The 20,848-nt window shown below is 43.9% G+C and overlaps 1 protein-coding gene across 1 annotated transcript in view; it reads left to right on the top strand.

The window, feature by feature from the left end:
* LOC125130196 (NACHT, LRR and PYD domains-containing protein 1a-like) overlaps positions 1-20,848 on the top strand; it is a 40,845-nt gene that overhangs the window by 9,474 nt on the left and 10,523 nt on the right. Inside the window, exons 2-13 of the mRNA XM_047785678.1 lie at positions 681-712; positions 3,372-3,416; positions 9,111-9,152; positions 9,490-9,519; positions 13,088-13,132; positions 13,493-13,540; positions 13,951-13,997; positions 14,093-14,142; positions 14,417-14,634; positions 14,746-14,996; positions 17,287-17,421; positions 20,360-20,498. Of these exons, the coding sequence (XP_047641634.1) occupies positions 681-712; positions 3,372-3,416; positions 9,111-9,152; positions 9,490-9,519; positions 13,088-13,132; positions 13,493-13,540; positions 13,951-13,997; positions 14,093-14,142; positions 14,417-14,634; positions 14,746-14,996; positions 17,287-17,421; positions 20,360-20,498 (1,082 nt within the window). The remainder of the gene's footprint in view (positions 1-680; positions 713-3,371; positions 3,417-9,110; positions 9,153-9,489; positions 9,520-13,087; positions 13,133-13,492; positions 13,541-13,950; positions 13,998-14,092; positions 14,143-14,416; positions 14,635-14,745; positions 14,997-17,286; positions 17,422-20,359; positions 20,499-20,848) is intronic.

Here is a 20,848-nt window from a genome sequence, read left to right as displayed (position 1 = left end):
CTGGTGAGAGAGATTGGAAGCTTGTTACCTGCTTCATCTAAAGAGAGAGCTGTCCCTGAGGACAGAGGAGGGCGCCCTGAGTCTGTCAGGCAGGCTCCAGCTTGAGTGGTTTAGGTAGTTAGTGCGGGAGAGCAGAAGCCAGGTGGGTCTGTGTCTGGGAGAGGATGGGGAGTTTGAAGTGAGATGGTGAGTTCTCCTGGGAGACTGGCCAGAGGAGAGCAGAGGGTGAGGCTGGAACGTCAGGTCAGGCAAGAGAAGGACCAAGTAATTGAATGGGAGCCATCCAAGCCCTTCATTTCTCTGAGAAAGAGGCAGGAGAAGCAGGGTGAGAAGACCTGGGAGCAGGAGGGTGACTCCCGGAAATGCTCTCGGAAGGAAACAGCTGGGGCGGGAGACCAGGCCAGAGTGGGATAAGGGTGTATTGCGTGTATTGCAGTGTGGTGGGATGTGGGATGCAATGCAGTGAACAGTGCAGGGAGGTGTATTGGGGGCCGCTGGACAAGGGGGGTTGAGAGGGGCAGGAAGAGCATTGAGGAGAGTTGTTTTTCATCTGCCACATTTTTTGGGGAAACATAGTATGATCATTTTGAAGACTTTCATAATTATTTTGTATAAAATTTAGAAAAAATTTTGTATAAAATTAGTGTCTGTCTATGAAACTTTTTGTTTTCTTGTTGTAGTGATGATCACAGTGCCTCTTCAGAAGAAAAAGGTACGGTGCTGTAAGTCAATGTTGCGTTATTGAGAAAATCTATACTGTGTGAAAATTTGTGTTTTTTAGAAAGTGATTTCTTTTTGAATGTTATTTATTGGCTGCAGTTGCTTTGTTATATTTATGCATTCACCAAGTTATGGAAATGTGTTGAAATGATAAGTTAGGATAATGGGAGAATGACAACTTTTCAGAATTTCTTTCAAGACTATTTTTCAACAGATATTCAAAAAAATGAAATGTAAAGAATTTGAGCCTTTGTAGTTTTTTTCTTTCTTTCTTTTTTTTTACAACTTGAGAATAGAAGATAAATTCTCTTACATCTCTGTTGTTTTAAACTCTGGCTCTAATTTTTTTTTTTTTTTTGGTCTTTTTGCCATTTCTGGGGCCACTCCTGCAGCATATGGAGGTTCCCAGGCAAGGGGTCTAATCAGAGCTGTAGCCACTGGCCTATGCCAGAGCCACAGCAACGCGGGATCCGAGCCGCATCTGCAACCTACACCACAGCTCACGGCAACGCCGGATCGTTAACCCACTGAGCAAGGGCAGGGATTGAACCCGCAACCTCCTGGTTCCTAGTCAGATTCGTTAACCACTGAGCCATGACAGGAACTCCATCTGATGTTCTTTTTAACCTTATAAATAAGTTGAAGCATTGCCAACTGAATTCTCTAAATGTTCTATAAATTCTATAAATGTACAATGACTAGGGATTTTCTTTAATACTTGAGAGTTGTCCATTTTAGGTACTTAATGAAAATAGGTGCACATAATTCTATCCCTGAAACTGGGTCAAGTGAAAGCTCTCTTATTACAAGAAGGTCTTGGTCTAAGTTTGGGGGCTGCTGAGGGTCGAGTCCTTTCTTTGGCCTGTGCCATTTGTTGTTAAAGACTGCACACCGTGCCTAGGGATGTATTTCTTGCTCTGACTCCTCTTTATCCTGTGCTGCATGGCTTAGAGTCCCTCTGGAGGGTGGTTCCATGGCTGCTTCAGGCCTTGGCCTGTGTCACTTGACTGCAGAGTGGCTTAGAAACTCCTTCTCTCATTGCTGGGCTACTGTCTTACTCTCTCGAGTTTCATATCCCTCCTGTGGTTCATTTTCCCAGAGCAGAGTAGTAACCTGCCTAATAAAAGTACTCTGATTAAAATCTAATAGCGGCTCCTATAACGTTTGGCTGGAATGTGTAGTGTATGGGGACGCCACCGATCTGTCAAGTACAGGTTGGATCTGCTGGGCTTTTCTGCTTCCTGGTGCTGACCTGAACCTCACCCACCTCTCTCTTTGCTTTTGCCTGTTTCTCTCCCCGAGATGCCTCTCCCTTCCTGCACATTTAACCTCCAAGGCTTGTTTCAGCGAGATCAAATTCAAGGATTCATGCTGAGTCCCTCACCTTCAGTGAGTGGTCTCGGTTCCTCCCTTGGGCCAGCAAAATGCCTGCCTTACTTCGTTTTGTTTGTCCTGATTTTTCCATTTGTTTAATGCACGGCCACTCCTTGTCCTTCATATTGCATTGACCCACAGACTGTTTGCTGGGCATGGATTGTCTCCTTATTTCTGCAGAGTGCCCATCACACAGTGGATACTGAGTTGATGTTTATTAAATTGAAGGGACAGTAGTCTCTGCCCAAGCCCAGGGGAATTAGTCAACCAGTAATCAAGTCCCTGTTGTTCACAGGCCTGGTGTGGGTGGGTGTTCCAGACAAACGAAATGGAAAAGCTCCAGGCCCTGTTCTGTGGAGTAGTCTCATTGAGCGTGGTGTAAATACAGGCAAGGGGTATGGCCTTCCCGACACCTAAATACTCTTGCTCTATTTAATGTGGTTAGTAACTTCTGCAACAGTTACCCCTTCTTCTCCTTGACCTATAACATCTCCAGCCCCATGGCACCCACACCTCTTAGCACTTTGTATCTGGATCTCTGCCGTGACCTCTTAGTGCCAGGCTCTCTGGAGGCTAATGCTTCTTGTATGTCAGTAACCAATGTTCACCATGTCCACCAACACCTTGGGGAGCATGACAGCCCATTCCAGCTTGAATGTCTGTCCCTGTAGGAGAAGCCTTCCCCAGGACAAGTTCTTCCTGATTGCATTTGAGGTCCTCTCTAGCCTGGTCCCAACTTATCTGGCCAACTTCAGAGCCTCCCTCCAAACTGTGTTGTCATTCACTAAATTGTCGAAGGACACCGATTCTTTGGTATAGTAACACTATTGTCTGCCCTTCAGTTACAAAATCTAAAACCAGGTGCTTTTTTTTCCCTTCTGGTGTCAAATTACTTAATGGCCAGCATTGTTTTTAGGGAGCTGCTGAGTTGATCAAACAAAGAAACAATACCACTCCTTTGGCATAAAACTGAGGGGTTGCCAGGGAACCAACCCAGTGTAATTATAAAGTTTGTTGACTTTCTGTCCATCCTCTCTTGGAAAAGCCTTAAGCTTTCTTGGTCTAAAGCTTTTTTCCTTTGAGAATATGGCATTATTTACCATTGGTAATTGGGCATTAATTTGACATGCAAGGCTGCTTTGGATGCAAAGAGGTGATTCAGTTTATAGAAGAGGGTGCTTCTGTGATTTTTGGCTTAGCAGCTGTTATGAAAATTATATAATCTATTTTTTCCTTGTATTTATGCTATTAAACTTTATTTCTTTCTCAAAATTTAGATTGCCCCAGCCCCAACCTAGATACTTCAAAGGATTCTAAATCAGGTAAGGGATATGATTAATATTGGTAAATGTCCAAATGAAATTTTTACAAAATAACTCATTCACAGCAAGATATATTATAATTTGTTTTTCTTCTAACAATCTGAGTGAAAGGTAGGGACTTTCATCTTTCTACTTGAAAGAGTTGAATACATTTTAAACTTTCATGATTACCTAGCCTAGTGAAACCAGTGACTTTAAAGTTTGGTGATAAAGCTGTGCTTACTGAAACGGAGACTTTTTCTCATGGGACAAGCAGGCAATTTTCTAGATTGGCTCCATGAACCTAATGCAGGGTCCTCTGCAAGCCTAGCCTGGGAGGCTTCCCTGAGGAGGTGATGGTTGACTTGACCTCTGAAGGAGGACTTAAGGTAACAGGGCAGAGGTGGGGAAGAGTTGTCTTCATTCAAAAGACTTATAGGTGTAAAGGTCCTGATGTGGGAAAGTGCACAGGGCTTGTTTGCAGAGACTGAAAAAGGCCAGATGACTGGAATCAGAGTGAGGGGAAGGGTGACAGGGCCGTAGTGTGTCTACAGAGACAGGCGAGGGCCCAGATTACTTAGGACCTTTAGATTAAAACTTTGACTTTTCAAGGAAGATGTACATATGGCCAATAAGCACATGAAAGATGCTCAGTATTATTTCAGGGAAATACAGATCAAAAATCCACAGCAAGATACCACCTCATACCCACTAGGATGGCTGTGATGAAAAAGATTATAGCAAGTGTTGCCAAGGATGTAGAGAAATTGGAATCCTCCTACACTGCTGCTGGGAGTGTAGATCAGCACAACCACCTGGGGAAACCATTTGATTGTCTTCAAATAGTTAAACATACTTAACCATTTGACCTAGAAATTTTTCTCTTCTGTGTATACCCAAGAGAAATGGAATTGTATCTCTGCATAAGAACTTGTGCACAAATGTTCACAGCAGCTTTGTTTTTTTTTGTTTGTGTGGGTTTTTTTTTTTGGCTTTTTAGGGCCACACTCATAGCACATGGAAGTTCCTAGGCTCGGGAATTGGAGCCGAAGCTGCCAGCCTACACCACAGCCATAGCAATGCAGGATCCAAGTCATGTCTGCGACCTTCGCAACTCATGGAAACGCTGGATCCTTAACCCACTGAGCGAGGACAAGGATTGAACCTGAGTCCTCATGGATATTAGCCAGGTTCATAACACATTGAGCCACAGCGGGAACTCCCACGGCAGCATTTTTCATGATCGTTAGACGTTGGAAAAACCCTGTGTCCATGAAGTTTTAGAAGCATAAACAGTATGTGGTGTGCTTGTTTGTATTAGTTTGCTAGGATTGCTATCTATAACAAAGTGCCATAGCCTGGAGGGCTTAACCAACAGAAAAGTGTTGTCTCCCTTCTGAGGACCTATGAGAGAAGGATCAGTTCTGGATCTCTTTCCTTGATTTGTAAATAGCCATCTTCATGATCACATAATGTTCTCCTTGTGAGGGGTCTCTGTGTCTGAATTTCCCCTTTTTGTAAGGACATTAGTCATCCTGGATTGGGGCCCACCCTAATGACCTTATTTTACTTGAGGTAACTACTGCCACGAAGACTAGTCTATTTCCAAATAATGTCACATTCTAAGTACAGTGGGTTAGGACTTCAACACGAATCATGGAGGGGACACAATTCAATACATAAGACCACAATGGTGGAGTTCCTGTCGTGGCTCACTGGAAAGGAATCTGACTAGCACCCATGGGGACGCAGGTTCAGTCCCTGGCCTCTCTCGGGTAAGGATTTGGCATTGCGGTGAGCTGTGGCGAGGCTCAGATCTGGCGTGGCTGTGGCTGTAGTGTAGACTGGCAGCTGTAGCTCTCATTTGACCCCTAGCCTGGGAACCTCCATATGCCACAGGTGTGGCCCTAAAAAGACAAAAAAAATTAAAAAAATTTAAAAAAGAGACCATAATGGAGTATAATTCAGCCATAAAAAAGAATGAAGTGCTGATACATGCTACAACATAGCTGAACCTTGAAAACATGCTCAGTGAGAAAAGCCAGCTACCAAAGCTCACATATTATGCCATTCCCTTTATATGAAACGTCCAGAACAGGCAAATCTATTGAAGCAGAAAATAGATGATTGGTTATCGAGGCCTGGGCGGAATGGGCAGGTTGGGAGTGATAGTTGAAAGATACAGAGTTTTTGGGGAGGTGATGAAAATGTAAAACTGATTGTTGTAATGGGTGTGCATCTCTGTGAATATACAAAAAGCCATGAGCTGTACACTTTAAATGAGTGGGTTGCGTAGTATGTGGTGAACTAGACCTCAGTAAAGCTGTTACAGAAAAGAAAGTTAACACCAGGAGAAAAAAACTCAGGTAATCCAAAAAAATTCCATGTATTTTCTTGAAAAACTTAAGCTCAGACATGTTTGTGTCCAGGGCTCTGTTTCCCAAATATTATGCTGGGCCTGTGGAGGCACTCGTGGCATATGGGGGTTCCTAGGCTAGGGGTTGAGTCGGAGCTGTAGCCGCTGGCCTACACCACAGCCACAGCTGTGCCAGATCCGAGCCACGTCTGCGACCTACACCACGGCTCACAGCAATGCCAGATGCTTAACCCACTGAGCATGGTCAGGGATCGAACCCAAATCTGCATCTCATGGGTACCAGTCGGGTTTGTTACTGCTGAGCCATAACAGAACTCCCCCTTTTACTTGTTTTTAAAGCAAAGGTTTCTTTTTTTTTTTTTTTTGAAGTTTAACTTTTTCTAGTTGACTGAAAGGGATTCAAGGAGGGGACTATGGATTTTGTCTGCATCTAGGTGGCGTTATAAAGGACAGCTGGGTGTGGTGAAGGTGGCACCCATCAGAATGAGAAAACAGGAAAAGAGAAACTCAGAGTCGAGGATTGTTTGTGTGCTGGCTTCCTAGAGTAGGGATCCTGCTGCCAGAGCCCTCACCTGAACAAATATGGGAAGGCACTTGTCATCGCAGGCTTGGTCTGGCCTGTCCCAGGAATTTAGGAATGCATGTGACCTATTAATAAAAATAGCTACCACCTATTAAATGACTACTGTGTGTGAGGCCTTGGGCTTGTCATTCTTCACCAATAATTTATTGGTTCTCAAATTTGTGCTGTGAGGCAGAAAGATGGTCCTGGGGGCTTGAGGGGACTTGCAGGGCAGGGAGACAGAGATAGAATCAGGAGTCCTAAGACCAGAAGCAGAGGGAAGATGAATTGAAAGGATGGCCCCAGGCTCTATCTCCCAGGGATCTGGGCAGAAGGTGCCTCACTTGGGGCTGGTCCCTGCAGAATTATACCCCAGCAGAGCCCCAGACTGGCAGAGGGAACTAGCAGAATAGAGAGGGACCATGATGGGGACTCCTTGGTTTTTTTAAAGCTGGGCAAACTATCCATTCATTCACCCATTTATTCATTCATTGAGCATGTCTATAAGGGTGGATGCTGGGAAATCAAGGAATGAGACATGGCCTCAGCCCTCGGGGGCTCACAGACCAACAGCTAAATAAGCAGCCACTGTTTGGCAGTGGCGTAAATGGGAGAGGATGGATTATGGTGGAGTGGAGGGAGACTGCCGGCAGAAGTGACAGGTTGGGCTGGCTCTTGATGGCTACTTAGGAGCTCTGGAGATGTGGTCTGGGGAAGGGATTTCTAGCCAATGGGATGGCTTTTTTTTTTTTTTTTTTTGCCACACCCATGGCATTTGGGAATTCCTGGCCTGGGGATCAAACCTGAGCCACAGCAGTGATAATGCTGAATCCTTAACTGCTTGGCTGCCAGGGGGCTCCTTTTTTTTTTTTTTTTTTTTTTGTGGGAGAGGTGGCATTTATAAGGGCTTAGAGGAAGGAGTGGTAATCATCTGGGGTACAGCTTGAGGAATGGGAGAGTGATTAAAATGAGTTGATTCTAGTCCAGCCGTTTTCAACCCTGGGTGTACATTGCAGTTATCTGGGGACCTTTAAAAAAAATACTGCTGTTCAGGTCCCACCCCAGCCCAGTTAAATCAGAATCTCTAAGGGAGGGCAGAGTTCCCGGCATGGCTGTGTTTAGAAAGCTCCCTAGGTGATAGCAGCATGTAACCAAGGTTGAGAACCACTGCACGGACCAAGGCTGTGTCTTATCACCTTGATTTCTCAGCACCCGCTTCTCCCCAGTGCATGCCTTGCCCTTCACTCAGGCACCCTCTCATGGAGGAGCCTACCTCCAGCTCCCCCTCTGCCTCCACATCCAATCAGTCACCACCTCCTGGGTGTTGAACTGCTGAAGTCGCAAGGAACATCTTTGCAAGTAACAACATGGTTAAGGGTGCAATTTGGGGCCAGGCTGCCCAGGTTGAAATCTTAGCTTCAGACCTCCTGGGTGGGAATTAGTGGGGTAGGAGTAGGGGGTGGGGTGGGAGTTGCATAAGTAAATTTGCTGACCTCAGCTTACCTCATTAGGAAGTAAGAGTTAATGTGTAAGTCCATGTAAAGTTCTTACATAAATGTACATAAAAAATATAAATATGCAGAACAAGTAGATATAAATGAGTGAATACGTGTAAATGAGAAAGTACAGGTACAGCACCTGGCACATTGTGGACACTCAAAAAAAGAAAAAAAAAGCTGTTCCTAGCTGCTGTGTTGTTCTCATCTTTATTTTCCAGTCTTTTCTTTCCTCCATGTAATTACTGCCTGTCCTTGGTTCTGATTGTCAGTAGTTGCATGCAGGGAGGGAAGATTTGAGAATCATGCTAATAGCTTTCCATGTATTTACTTAGGGATCCCGAGCCTGAGTGGAGGGTGAATAGCAGCAGCAGCTGAGGAGTGGGAGTCGGGGGATGAACATGGCCGAGCACACTGCCTGGGTGCTTCCTTGGTCTGCCAAGGAGGTCCTGGAGGTGGAGGTCGGCGTCAGATTTGGAAGTTGCTGACATGCCCCCCCAGGGCTGTGGAAGTGAAAAGAAGGCTGGGAGTGGAGAGTGGGGGTGGGGTGTGAGTAGTTGGGTAAGGGTGGAGGAGAGCAGAAGGCACATGGAGGGCACCACAGAGGTAGGCAGAGAGCCAAGACAGACACCATGGACGGGAGGGCCGTGGAGGGCAGGAGGGAGTAGTAGGTGTCTTTACCTGAGGGAGCCGTGGATCTGGGGTTGGTGGGCCTTTGGGGACATTGGGAAAAGGATTTGAAACTGGTTATGGAAGCAGAAGCCTGATTGAGGTGGGTGGAGGCACTGAGTTGGGGGTAAGGAAGGAGAGGGAGCATCCCTGGCCACCTCTCTTTCCAGAAGTAACTGAACAACTGGACCATGTATCCTGTGCCTCAGGGAATGTCATTTACACTACAGAATTCTGCACCGTTGTATCATTCAGCTTGTGCATGGAAAGTGTCTACATGCACAAGTGCAGGAGCAGGACAGCAGCAGTGGGAGGCAGGTCAGTCGGGTAGGACGTGGGTGACACCCAAATAAAGCCATTATTGCAGCCAAAGTGTGATGTGAGCTCATATTTAAACAATTAAAATATATTTTAGATAGTTCCAAAGAGGGATAAGCCCTCTTATGTCAACCAGACTAGTTTGGGACTCAATGAGAATGTATTAGAAGAAGAAATTAGTTGAGTTAGGATCTGTTTTTATTACATGTATAATTTAAAAAAAAAACCAGCTCATACTTTTTATTCATTATGTACTTCTCTGGGCACATGCTTTTTTTTTTTTTTTTTTTAAGACGAGGACAGCAGTTCTGAGAGCAATTCTGAGAGCGAATCTGGTGAGTTATCTATGTATGTGTTTCTTTAATTATAGAATTCTAGTTGAACATTGGAACCTTTATTTTTAAGTAATGCCCACATCACTTATATTCCTCTAGGACATAGTAATTAATAGTGTCTTTTTTGTGAAGTACTGAAAAAGTACTTAACATGGTAAATAATTTCTAGTTGGCAAGCAAAGTGGCAAAACAGGATGAGCTAAAGAAGAAAGACAGGAAATGGTTGCTATTGGTGAGAGGCAAACGTTTTACCTGTTCTCCTGTCACCCATCAGCCTGTGTTTTCTCTTAGTTGTCATATGAGTCTGATTTAAACCTTTTTTTTTTTTTTTTTGTAGATAATGAGGAGCCAAAACCAGAAACAACAAGTGGGTATATCCTTCCTTCCTCTGGCTTTCTTTTTTGTTGTTGTTGAAAGGAAGAGAGCAGGATAACCTTTGAGATTTTTAAGTTGCAAGTTGCTTGTTCATGATCTTTTGTTTGTGTAAAATTGAATTAAACACTGGGAAACAAATAAGCATTTTGAAAATTTGAGCTCACTACCCTTGGAATACAAGGGATATGTTCTCAGTCTGCATTGATGCCAAGTCTCTGCATGTACCATTCTGCCCTCATGGTTCCTGAAGGAGAAGAGATTGAGGGACTGACAGCAGTGTCGTTGCCGCAGTGACCAAGGCTTCCTGCCCTGGTGGTCGCGGCTCATAGTTTATCACAGAAGTAAGCTGCCTGCTGCTGAAAATGTACCATTTGCGGTTTACAGTTTCTGGCTCACTGTTCTGGCTGTTTATGAACAACTTGAGTATGAAACCACTGTAAAGACATAGATTGTAAATATAAAATTTGGTTTTGGTCTAAAGTTTGTGAAAAACTGTTTTAAAAAAGTTGAGTGACTGAGCTAATATTTTAACTGATTGTATTTTATGTTAGGATTTTTCTCCTCAGTTTGTGGGTTGTGATCTGCCCTGTGAACATAAATATTATAACAAGGCAGAGGGTTCCTTTGGTTTTTTTTTTAATTAAAAAAATTTATTTGGAGTTCCCGTCGTGGCGCAGTGGTTAACGAATCCGACTAGGAACCATGAGGTTGCGGGTTCGGTCCCTGCCCTTGCTCAGTGGGTTAACGATCCGGCGTTGCCGTGAGCTATGGTGTAGGTTGCAGACGCGGCTCGGATCCCGAGTTGCTGTGGCTCTGGCGTAGGCCGGTGGCTGCAGCTCCGATTCAACCCCTAGCCTGGGAACCTCCATATGCCGTGGGAGCGGCCCAAGAAACAAGAAATAGCAACAACAACAACAACAACAACAACAACAACAAAAAAGACAAAAAAAATTTATTTTATTGTTATTTCCCCAATACATTTTTTTTCTACTGTACAGCATAGTGACCCAGTTACACATACATGTATACATTCTTTTTCCTCACATTATCATGCTTCATCATAAGTGACTCGACACAGTTCTCCTTTGTAATATTTTAAAATAAATGAAGTCTCTTCGCTCAAGTCCCCCTGTATTTAATCTAACTCTGTGGTTTTCCAGTGGGGAACCCATGAAGGTAATTGTAAGCTCCTTGCAATCATGTTGTATATTGATAAGAACGTTCAATTATTCTGTTTCACACTCATGGAGTAGATGTCATATTCTGATTATTTCATCCTGCAAAATGCAGTCAGAAGTCCAGTCTCCCTGGACTGGATTAGGATAGAAACGAAGTCAGAAAGCTGTGTATCGGGATCTGGTCTTTGTCCTCCCTGGAATAGCTGAGTAAATGGCCAAAGGGGCACAGAGCCCAGAGGCAGGGCTCTCAGGGTCCTGGAAGCCTGGCCTGGGTCAGGGCCTCGCCAGGATAGCAAACCAGGTGGAAGGCATTTAGAGTCAGTGAGGCTTGAGATAGGCTTAGAATTGGGTGGGAGGCTAGAGTCTGTGGTCAGACAGGGCATTTGTGGATCTGGAAGCTGCTGGTTCTGGCCCTTGGCCCAATTAGACACGTGGATGCTCTTGGTGGTGAAAGTGGATGGGCCAGGTCGGTACTTGTCCTCTGAGCCCCAGGGCTGTCCGTGGGGCCCTATCTTCCCCAAGGCTATTCTCTTTGTTAAGAGACCTTTTGTCCTCCACACTGGGGAAGGGATTAAAGAGGCCCCCCCCCCCATCCATCTCCACCAGGTCAGATGGAAGGACCAGGCAGGCCACACTGGGATGCTTGCTCCTCTGTGGGCTGGCTGGCAATGCAGGCCCACCCATCAGCCTCATGATTGGTTATGCCTTCTACTCACAGACGTGAACTCTGAGGTTGCTTATATCATGTGGATTAAAGAGCATCTGTGGTTTATGTGTTGGAGAGAATTGCATCAGTTTCTCTGCTTGGATTGGGAAGAGCTGGTTCAATACTGTTCGCTAGGGACTTAGGATTCTCTAACCTCTTTGCTTTTCTCTGTTCCTAAAGAAAATAGCGAGACACAAAAACATGGGATATGGATGAGATGCAATGTAGATAACATTAAATAATTTAGAATTAATTTAATGCAATGTAGCCATTAGATAATTTAGAATTTTATGATGCTTTTTAGGACAGCTACTGAGGAAATATGATTGAAGGATTTTGTGGTACAGGACTTGTGATACAGTATTTCAGAACCTTTGCAGTATTCTGAGTCCAGAATTCTGAATATTTTTAGTCTCTATTTTCCATTTCATCTTAGTGCTCTTATTTCAAGCTGATTCTCTCTTGCAACCCCTGGTCCCCCCGTAATGCCCTGATAGCAGGCAGCTTGCGTGGCCAGGGCTGAAGCACCATCCTGGGGCGCGTCCATGCTTTCTGGTGTTGGTGGTAGCCTAGGACCTTCCACATGTGTTGAAGATGCCTTTCTTACCAATGGGCTGACCCTTCCAAAGGTTGTTCAGATCTTTAATATACAAAGCCAAGCATTAGACACATTAGGTAGTACCCCAAGTGAAGGGTTATTCTCTACTTTAGAATTCTTTAATTTTTTAAATGAGCTCCACCTAACCGCCGTAGCAAAATAATAGTTACTGACAGTTAGCTAGCACTCAGCACTTGCTCTGTGCTGGCCATAATCCCCACCTGTAATTTAATTTTTCACCTTTCTCTCCATGTAACAGATGAGGAAAATAATGGACAGAGAGATTTAGTACATCACTAAGGGAGCCTGAGCTCATGTAACTAGTGGCCAGAGTAGATAAGAGGGGAATACCTTGCTGTTCCCTTTCATAATATATTTTTATAGGAGGGAATTCTAGTCATTCAGAAAATGAGCACTTACCAGGGGTTACAGTCCTCATGAAGCTTATGTTCTAGTAGGGAGAGAGACAGGCAGCAGGAACACTGAACTGTATAAGGTGTGAGTTGGCAGGCAGTGCCCTGAAGAAAATGAAGAGGGAAGGGATGTGTCAGGCAGGCCCTGGTGGGGGCAGAGCCTCAGGAAGGCCTCTCTGATAAGGTTATGTTTGAGCAGAGACTACAAGGATGTGAGGGAGTGAGCAATGTTGAATAATTTTTTGAAGAGATGGTAAGTGCAAAGGTCCTGAGGCAGAAACGTCCTTTCGTGCGGAAAACGGCTCGCAGTGACAGGAGGGCAGTAAGTGTGGGGCTGATAGGAGATGAAGTAACGGGGAGCCAATGGAAGGCGTCTGCATGCTAAATCAGAGACTTCCCAGGTAGTTCCTGTTCAAATATGCCTAAAATCAGATGTCAGTTCCTCTCTTACTTCCAAGATAATCTCTAACTCTGTACTAGCCCAAAAGGGCTGATGTCAGTCAAGTATTGTGTTGGGGCTAATGACTCCAGTATGGTTTGAGACTCCTGGCCACCATGAAGGATTCTTCATTCACTGGGGGCTATAGCTGGGCAGCTGAGCTGCTGGCCTGGGTCAGGAGGTTGTTCATGGCCACCTGCACCCTGAGCACTTTTTGTCTCCACAGATGGGGAGCTGGGAGAGTCTTCTACTGAGGAGGCGTCTGCTCAGGGTAAGAACCAGGCAGGGATCCTGCCCTTTCATTTTCTTAGATTCACCCCATTCACCCTGTGCTGTGAGAGGAGGGTGATGAGAGCTGTTGCTTCTGTGTCAGAAGATCAGCTAAAGATTTACGTGCCCCAGTGGGGTGCATGGAAACTGAAGTGTCACATTCAAGCTTCCTTTCATGCCTTAGACCCACGGCATAACTCAAAAATGTGGTGACATGTCACATGTCCCTGAATTCACTCATGGAGATGTTCAGTATAAGTCTAAAGTTCCTGTTGGTTGGGAAGCTGGAGGTGGGGATTTAAGTGATTTACCCTGTAACTGACTTGTGCCAACACCTGAGTAATAACACTGTCTTTTACAGTTGAAGAATGGGAGGATAAAGAATTGCCCACAGATTGTTTGAGTTCAGGTATGAACTTGTGGTTTTCAAAATGTTCTCATTGCTGAGGGGCCTATACTTTTGAATTTTGTAATCTGGTTATATCGGATGTATTTATTAAACATTTTTGTCTGGGAGTTCCTATTGTGGCTCAGTGGGTTAAGAACCAAACATTGTCTCTGTGAGGATGTGGGTTCAATCCCTGGCCTTACTCATTGGGTCAAGGATCTGGCATTGCCATAAGCTGCGGCATAGGTCGCAGATGTGACTTGGATCCAGATCCGGTGTTGTTGTGGCTTAGGCTGGCAGCTCCCATTCCACCCCTACCCTGGGAACTTCCATGTGCCGCAGGTGTGGCTGTAAAAAGAAAAAAAAAATTTTTTTTGGTCTGAAAATACCAGTCACATTCCTCTAAGTAAAACTTGTTCTCTATTATTTAGAATTTAATAAAATCCAATCTCACTGTGAACACTGTAATGCTGAAGACGTAAGTATCTTTTAATTATGAAGTATGATTCTTTAATTTGCTTTACTTAAGAAAACAACATTTACTTATATATTCTATATATGCTTTTTCTCCAGAAACGCAATGAACCAGTGACCCCCAGGCTCCTTTCCCAGGGACAGTTTTTGTAAGTACTGGTAAATTCAGAAGATGCGGTATCATCAGTAATTTAATTTTCTACATAAAAATCATCCCAAGTAGGAGAAAACACAGAACAGCATAACTATACACATTTTATGTAATTACTTGGATTATTCTCTTTGATAGTGATGCTGCTTCAGATGTTACACGTGCTTTTGAGTGAAACAAAAAACAAAAAAGTGAACTAAAAAAGTACTTCAAGAAGTCCTTTCCTAATTAAACATCAGGACTAAATAAGTGTTCTTATGTATCCCATACAGACTGAAGGTGGACACAGAGGGAATTTACGAGTGCACAGAAACTGGTCTGATATTCGAGGTTAACCGAAAAGTTGACATCAAGTACTCCATCTTGTCCTGGAGCAAATATGCAGACCTGGTTGTTAAGCCCTGGGCTGTCGGTGGACCCTTGTTTGATGTTAAGTGTGACCCGGCCTGTCTTACCTCCATTCAGTTTCCACATTCCCTCTGCTTGGGTCGTAAGTACTTGTTTGCTGACAGTTTAATTAGTGTGTGCATGTGTGTCTGTGAGGGCATGCGTGCAACCCCTGCAAGGCCTGAAGCACTAATTTGCTTTCACATGTTAACAGACCACGACGCCAGCATGACATTCAAAGTCTTACATGTTAAAACTACTGGGGCCTCATTAGAATATACTGTGGACCATTCTGCAACCCATGTCAAATGGCACGTGACCTCTCTTTCTCCCGTGGGACCTGTTGTTCAAAGCGAAGAAACGGTATTCCACCATGGGGCCGTGATTCTGTACAAGGCCATCGACCGTAACCCGTCCTTGTCTTTTCGAGTGTACATAGCAACCAATAATGAGTCCTTCATCAAGGTAAAGTCAGTGAAAATGAATACTAAGTGTTAAATACTTTGTGTTCAGACATCACATGATGTTTGGGTGGGTCCTGTCCCTGTTGACTTAAGCATCCTCCCACGGTGGCACTCATTGGGTGCTTGCCCTCAGAAGTCATTGCCAGGGTATGGGCAGAGTCGTCTGATCCATGGAGTACAGGTGTTTATGCATGTAAATAGTATCCTGAACATAAGAGATGGGGAAATAGCTCTTTAGAGGTGAAGATGGCCCCACAAGCAGGCCTGGCTGTGGAGAGGGTTACCTGGTGGACAGCCAAGGTCATCTATTTTCCACAGCCTTGCTGCTCAGCATGTGGTCTGGGAACCAGGGGACCAGGGACCAGGAGCAGCTGGCCAACATCAGGGAGCCTGTTAAAATGCTAAGTCTCAGCCCCACCCAGACCTGCAGACTCAGAGCGTGCGCTAAGCTGCATTCCCAGGGGATTGGCGCTCGCATTAGAGTTGGAGAAGCCCCAGCTTGCAATACTCTGTGGTCTTTGGGTCAAATGTAGGGTGATGGGAAGTTTCTCCTTGGCCTAAAGCTCCTCTAGTAAGATGGACCTTGGGAGCAAGGTAACTCATTTCAGAGCAATTTTGGGGGATAAAAATTGACCCATGGTTCCTGGGCTCAATGTTTTGGGCTTTGTAAGCAGAAATATTCATGAAGCACCCAATGTATTTAAGGTAGAATGGCCTGAGGGGAGGGGTTTGGATTATCAGAGTAGAACCAGTTTTCCAGAACATAGAAGAAGGCTGTGATGTTCGGCCCATTTTCTGAACTTTATCATATTTAGAACAGGGAATTGTATCTCCTTGCAGACCCTGACCCAGTGCAGTTGTAGTGACTTAGAGGTGGGTGGGCACTGAAATATAGTAGGTAAAACAGTGACTCAAAATTGTACTTTCAGATTCAAAGTCAGGGTTTGACAGAAGTTAAAAATAAAATGAGCATTAGAACTGTAATGAAATGTAGTAATTTGTGAGTTGTAATTTGAATTATAGAATTTATATCAAACTATATACTCGTATTGGTTTTTGGTTATAGTATTTCCATGCTTTAAAAATGTTGTACAGGGAGTTCTCTGATGACTTAGCAGGTTGAGGCTCCTGTGTTCTCACTGGTTGCTGCTTTGTGGCTCAGGTTCAATCCCTGGCCCAGGAACTTTCACATACTGCCTATGTGTCAAAAAAGAAAAAAAAAGAAACAAAAAAAAACCAAGAGAGAACCTGAAATAAACATTGCAATTCCCATTAAAAAAATAAAATTGTACAGATTATAATTAGTACTATGTATTAAAGTGTAAAAACTTTATTAAGTAATAGGTTTTTAGTTAATTCCTAAGAAGATAAAATATGGTTCCTTTAATCTCATTAAAGATAATACTTTCAGCTGGGAAAGTAGAATTCAGAATGGTATGAAAATAATTGCATCCAAAGTATAATTAGCATAGGTTTGGAATAAGTACTATTATTTAATGAACTATTCTTTAAAGGTAAATTCAGTTAAGTAAAACAGCATTATCCACACTTCCTGGGGAGCTGGGTAGTGAGCAGATCCTATCAGCAGATATAGAGAAGGACACAGCCAGAACAATGGGGAGCGTGGTGAGTAAGGCAGGATGTCCTTCCTGCCTGAGGTTTTATTTTTACACCTTCTTGGGTTGATTTTTTTTTTTTTTTCCTATGTAGAAAAAGAGTTCCTTGAACTGTGCCTCAGGAAACCGAAATTTCATGTTCAGCTTATACAGCTGTTTTTGCCAAGGAAGCCAGGGCCAAAGGTTACATGGGGGCATTTGAACAATACATATAAAATCATTGTCCCCTCGAGGGCCCCATTAAAGGGATAGTTGTGAAAATAGGGATGGAAACATCAATTGTAGAGACAAACTCAGTAAACTGGAAATACGCTTTCTGTTCACGTGACGGGCATGTAATTAATACAAATGTGTAATGCTTTGTGCTCATTTAGTTTTCTCAAATCCTTCGGAAGCAAACTGTTGGTGCCACACAGGGTGTAAAGTGTTGCACTTTTGGCTGTAGTGCTTTTGCAGAAAGATGTTTGGCAATCTGGGAGCCTGAAGTGCAGATCAAAGGTGCCTCAGCCTGTGTGGGTTTTTTTCCTGTGAGTGCTGTAAAGCTACTCCACTGTCCTCCTTCTGTAGGAGAAAGTGAAGATAATGCAGGCTGACACATGCCCTGCCCCAGGGTGCCTGTGTTTCTTACAGTTATTCCTGATGGATTTCAAAACCAAAACCTATTTCTACCTTTAGGACATTTCCAAGTCTGTAAAGCACTCCTCTAAGAAATTCATGAAAATCGACAAGCCTCCTGTTTGCCAGAAATTATTGCAGAATGGGAAGAAGTACAGACTGATCAGTAAGCCGGAAGTTGAAATCACCCCGGAGGTAGATATTTTAAAACCATTTTGGAATAGCAGTAAGGATGTATATTTCTTAGAATGTGATGTTTTGGAGTTCCCATCGTGGCACAGTGGTTAACGAATCCGACTAGGAACCATGAGGTTGCGGGTTCGGTCCCTGCCCTTGCTCAGTAGGTTAAGGATCCGGCGTTGCCGTGAGCTGTGGTGTAGGTTGCAGATGCGGCTCGGATCCCACGTTGCTGCGGCTCTGGTGTAGGCCGGCGGCTACAGCTCCGATTCGACCCCTAGCCTGGGAACCTCCATATGCCGCAGGAGTGGCCCAAGAAATAGCAAAAAGACAAAAAAAAAAGAATGTGATGTTTTGAAGATATTCAAAATAATGCATTTTATTTTCCTTTTCTTGTTTCCCAGTTTCTAAGAAAGCAGTTGTTTCACTAAACTTAGAGTTTATTCCAAAGACGTTGAATTTCAGGATTCATCTGCAATCATTGGAAAAATAGACTATCCAGTCTCTTTCTCTTTAAGAAGATTTTAAATTTTCTTGCATTTTTAATTCTTCAAAGGAATATAAAACTTAAGTGGCACAGAACATTAAAGGTTAATGGAAGGGAGTTGCTAACAAGGGATATTGGGCTTTTCTTAACTGGAAGGCATTTGAAAAATAGTTATGGGAACCAAATTGTTAGAGTTGAACTGTTCACTGTACATACCATGGCATTTATAAGTGATTTTGGTTTCTTAGAAATGGCTTAGTTATTTTTAAAACTTATTTTCATTCTGTGCTCTGGGTATCTGCCATAGCTTATCTAGCCTGGAAGTCTGTGTGGAAATTCCTTCTGTACACCTCCTTTTGTTTGCTTGTTTTATGTTAATGAAAAGTTGAAAACATGTTTTGATTCCATTAAATTAAAATGTTAAGCAAGAGAACAAACTGCAGTAGTCTGTGTTGCATAGTTTTATTGTATTATCAGGGGTCTAGACGCTGTGGAAGCAGTCAGGTTCATCAGTCTTCCATAACCTTCCATCTGTTCTGGTTTCAAAGGGTGTCTTCACACCTTTTGAATTGTTTGAGCCTCAGCACAACACGGCTGAGGAAACTAATATGCAAAGCAGATGGGAGATTTGCCCAGGCCACAGACTGGGCAGTGGAGAGCTCGGCTCAGGGCCCCAGCTGCCCTTGGCTTCTAAAGCCACCATCTCTCCACTGGGATCTGAGAGGTTACTTCTCAGCCGTTCCAAGCTGATCAGGCCCTGACGGATAGTACAAGACCATCACAGGAAGCCTTGTCTGGGAAGTGGAATTACATTAGAAGGGTGTGCTTAGAGTAGTGATTCTTGGCCTTTGCTGCGTAATGGAATTCCCTGGGGAGCCTTTAAAAAAATTCTATGGCCTGGGTCCCACCTCCAGAGATGCTGACTTACTTGGTCTGGGAATGGCCTGGGCATTGAGCTTGTTTCCAAGATGACTGTAATGTGCTGCCAAGTTTAAGAACCACTAGGAGAAGTAATAGTATAAATTGAATGGGTGAACGTTCCCAGCAAGAGACCGAGGGGGTCCTAGGAGTTCTTTCATACGAAAGATGTTGGTTGTTGGGGGGCTTTAAGTAGTCTACGTTCTATCACTAACTCTGTGCTCTCTTAACCTGATTTCTGGTTCATAAAATGAGGACAGTCTCCTAGGATTGCTGGTAAAGATCATATAAAGTAATGGTTTGGGGACACTGGGAAAGTTGTAAAACTGTGTAAATATAAGGTGTTAATACTTTTATACCATTAATGGTTTGCTTAACTGACATTGATCAGAAGTGCCTGTTCCCAGCCAGCCTGGGATAGGAGCTAAGAATGAATAAACAAGGAAGTCACAGTCTTTTCCCTCAAAGATACCAGTGTAGTGAGAGAAATACTCTAGTCATGCAAAGAAATAATTTTAACACAGTATGGCATTACAGTAGAGCTGGGTGTAGAATGCAGTGGATTTCCAGGAATGCTCTTCATGTGGTGACGTTTGCTCTGAGTGTGAAGGGTGAGGGGTTTTGGGAAGGGGGGTTGCAGGTTCCTGGGTGAGGTGATGGGAATGTGCAGCTGGGCTGAGGCCTCAGGCAAATCCTGGGAAATGGAAATGTGGAGGGATGTACGAGGAGTGGGGCCCGGAGAGGGCGCTGTCTCAGCTTTGTAGGCCCTGGTGACTGACCCTTGGAAGCTTAGGAGGATGCTAGTAACTTGGAATGGAAAGGGAGGGGGCAGGTAAGACCACTGGTTTATAATGGCCATGTCCAGTGCAGTTCAGTGGCCTTTTTTAAAAAAAGATGTATTTCTCCCACTAGGCTTGCTAGCCAGTCTGGAGAAGAGCAGAGGAGGTGGAAGGTAGGAGGCAGTCCGTTTGGTGGCTAAGTGCTCACACTTTGGAGTGACAAGGTGTGGCTACACATTCTAGTTCCACCTCTTCCTGGGTGTGGACTTGGGCAAGTTCATTCACTTCTTTGGGATTCTTTATCCGTAAAATAGCAGTGAAAGGATTTGTTGGGAGAGGAAGATGTTCCATGAGGAAATGTGGATACCACACTCAACGCAGTTCCATAAGTGTGGAAGCAATGGTAGATGGGAGAGTGACCAAAGAAACAGATAGTAAGGAGCTTAAAAGCACCTGGGCTAATGGGTGAGCACAGATTCCATCTGGGAATTGAAATATTAAAATCAGGAAAGGGCTGAAAAGTTACACTTCAGAAAACCAGGGCCAAGGGACTAGAAGCTTCAATGAAATAGAAAAGCAGTTTGGGGTAAGAGTAAAAAGGGGCCAGAAGCAAGAGAGTAAGAGGACCTAGGATTTCCAAGGTCAAGCTTTGAGGGTGCGTTCAAGCAAGCACTTGCCCTTCTTATTGCCATCCATCCTTACCTGATATTTTAAGGTGTTAATTAACGCAACTTTTAAACATAAGAAAATCACCTTTTTTTTTTTTTTAAAGGAAGTTGAATTTGTCGATGGATCACTTTTAAAATTGAAAAGTTATATTGAAGTGTATTTGGAGCAACCCATGGAATTTAAATTACTTTTGGTTGAAAAGGATTCTGAGGAGATTGTATGGAAAGCAAAGCTGAGAGAGTGTGAGTGTTTTGTCTCTTGAATTAAAACTCTGGTTTGGGGGGAGGAAGCAGATAGTGGTCTGTCGCATCACTGTAACATTAAAAAAATTCGATTCAGAGAAACAAAGGCCCCAGCTCCTGGGACAGAAGTGCCCATGCTGGTTCTTAGGCACCTACCATCCAGATCCTGCATCAGTGGGCGCACAGAGTCCGTATTTGCTGTCATGTCTTTGTACTCCAGAGACGAAACCCAGTCTGATCAGTTTGGAATTCTGACCTGGTTTAGCAGGAAGCTTTTCTATAGGTGTGATTCTTAGTCTTGATATTATGCCCCTAAGTTAGCCAATTTGACACAGGACCTTTTGTCCAAA

The sequence above is a fragment of the Phacochoerus africanus genome, chromosome 1, assembly GCF_016906955.1.
Source record: "Phacochoerus africanus isolate WHEZ1 chromosome 1, ROS_Pafr_v1, whole genome shotgun sequence".
Classification (NCBI taxonomy): domain Eukaryota; kingdom Metazoa; phylum Chordata; class Mammalia; order Artiodactyla; family Suidae; genus Phacochoerus; species Phacochoerus africanus.
Note: the sequence above shows the minus strand (reverse complement) of the source record. Positions and strands in the feature narration are given on the sequence as shown.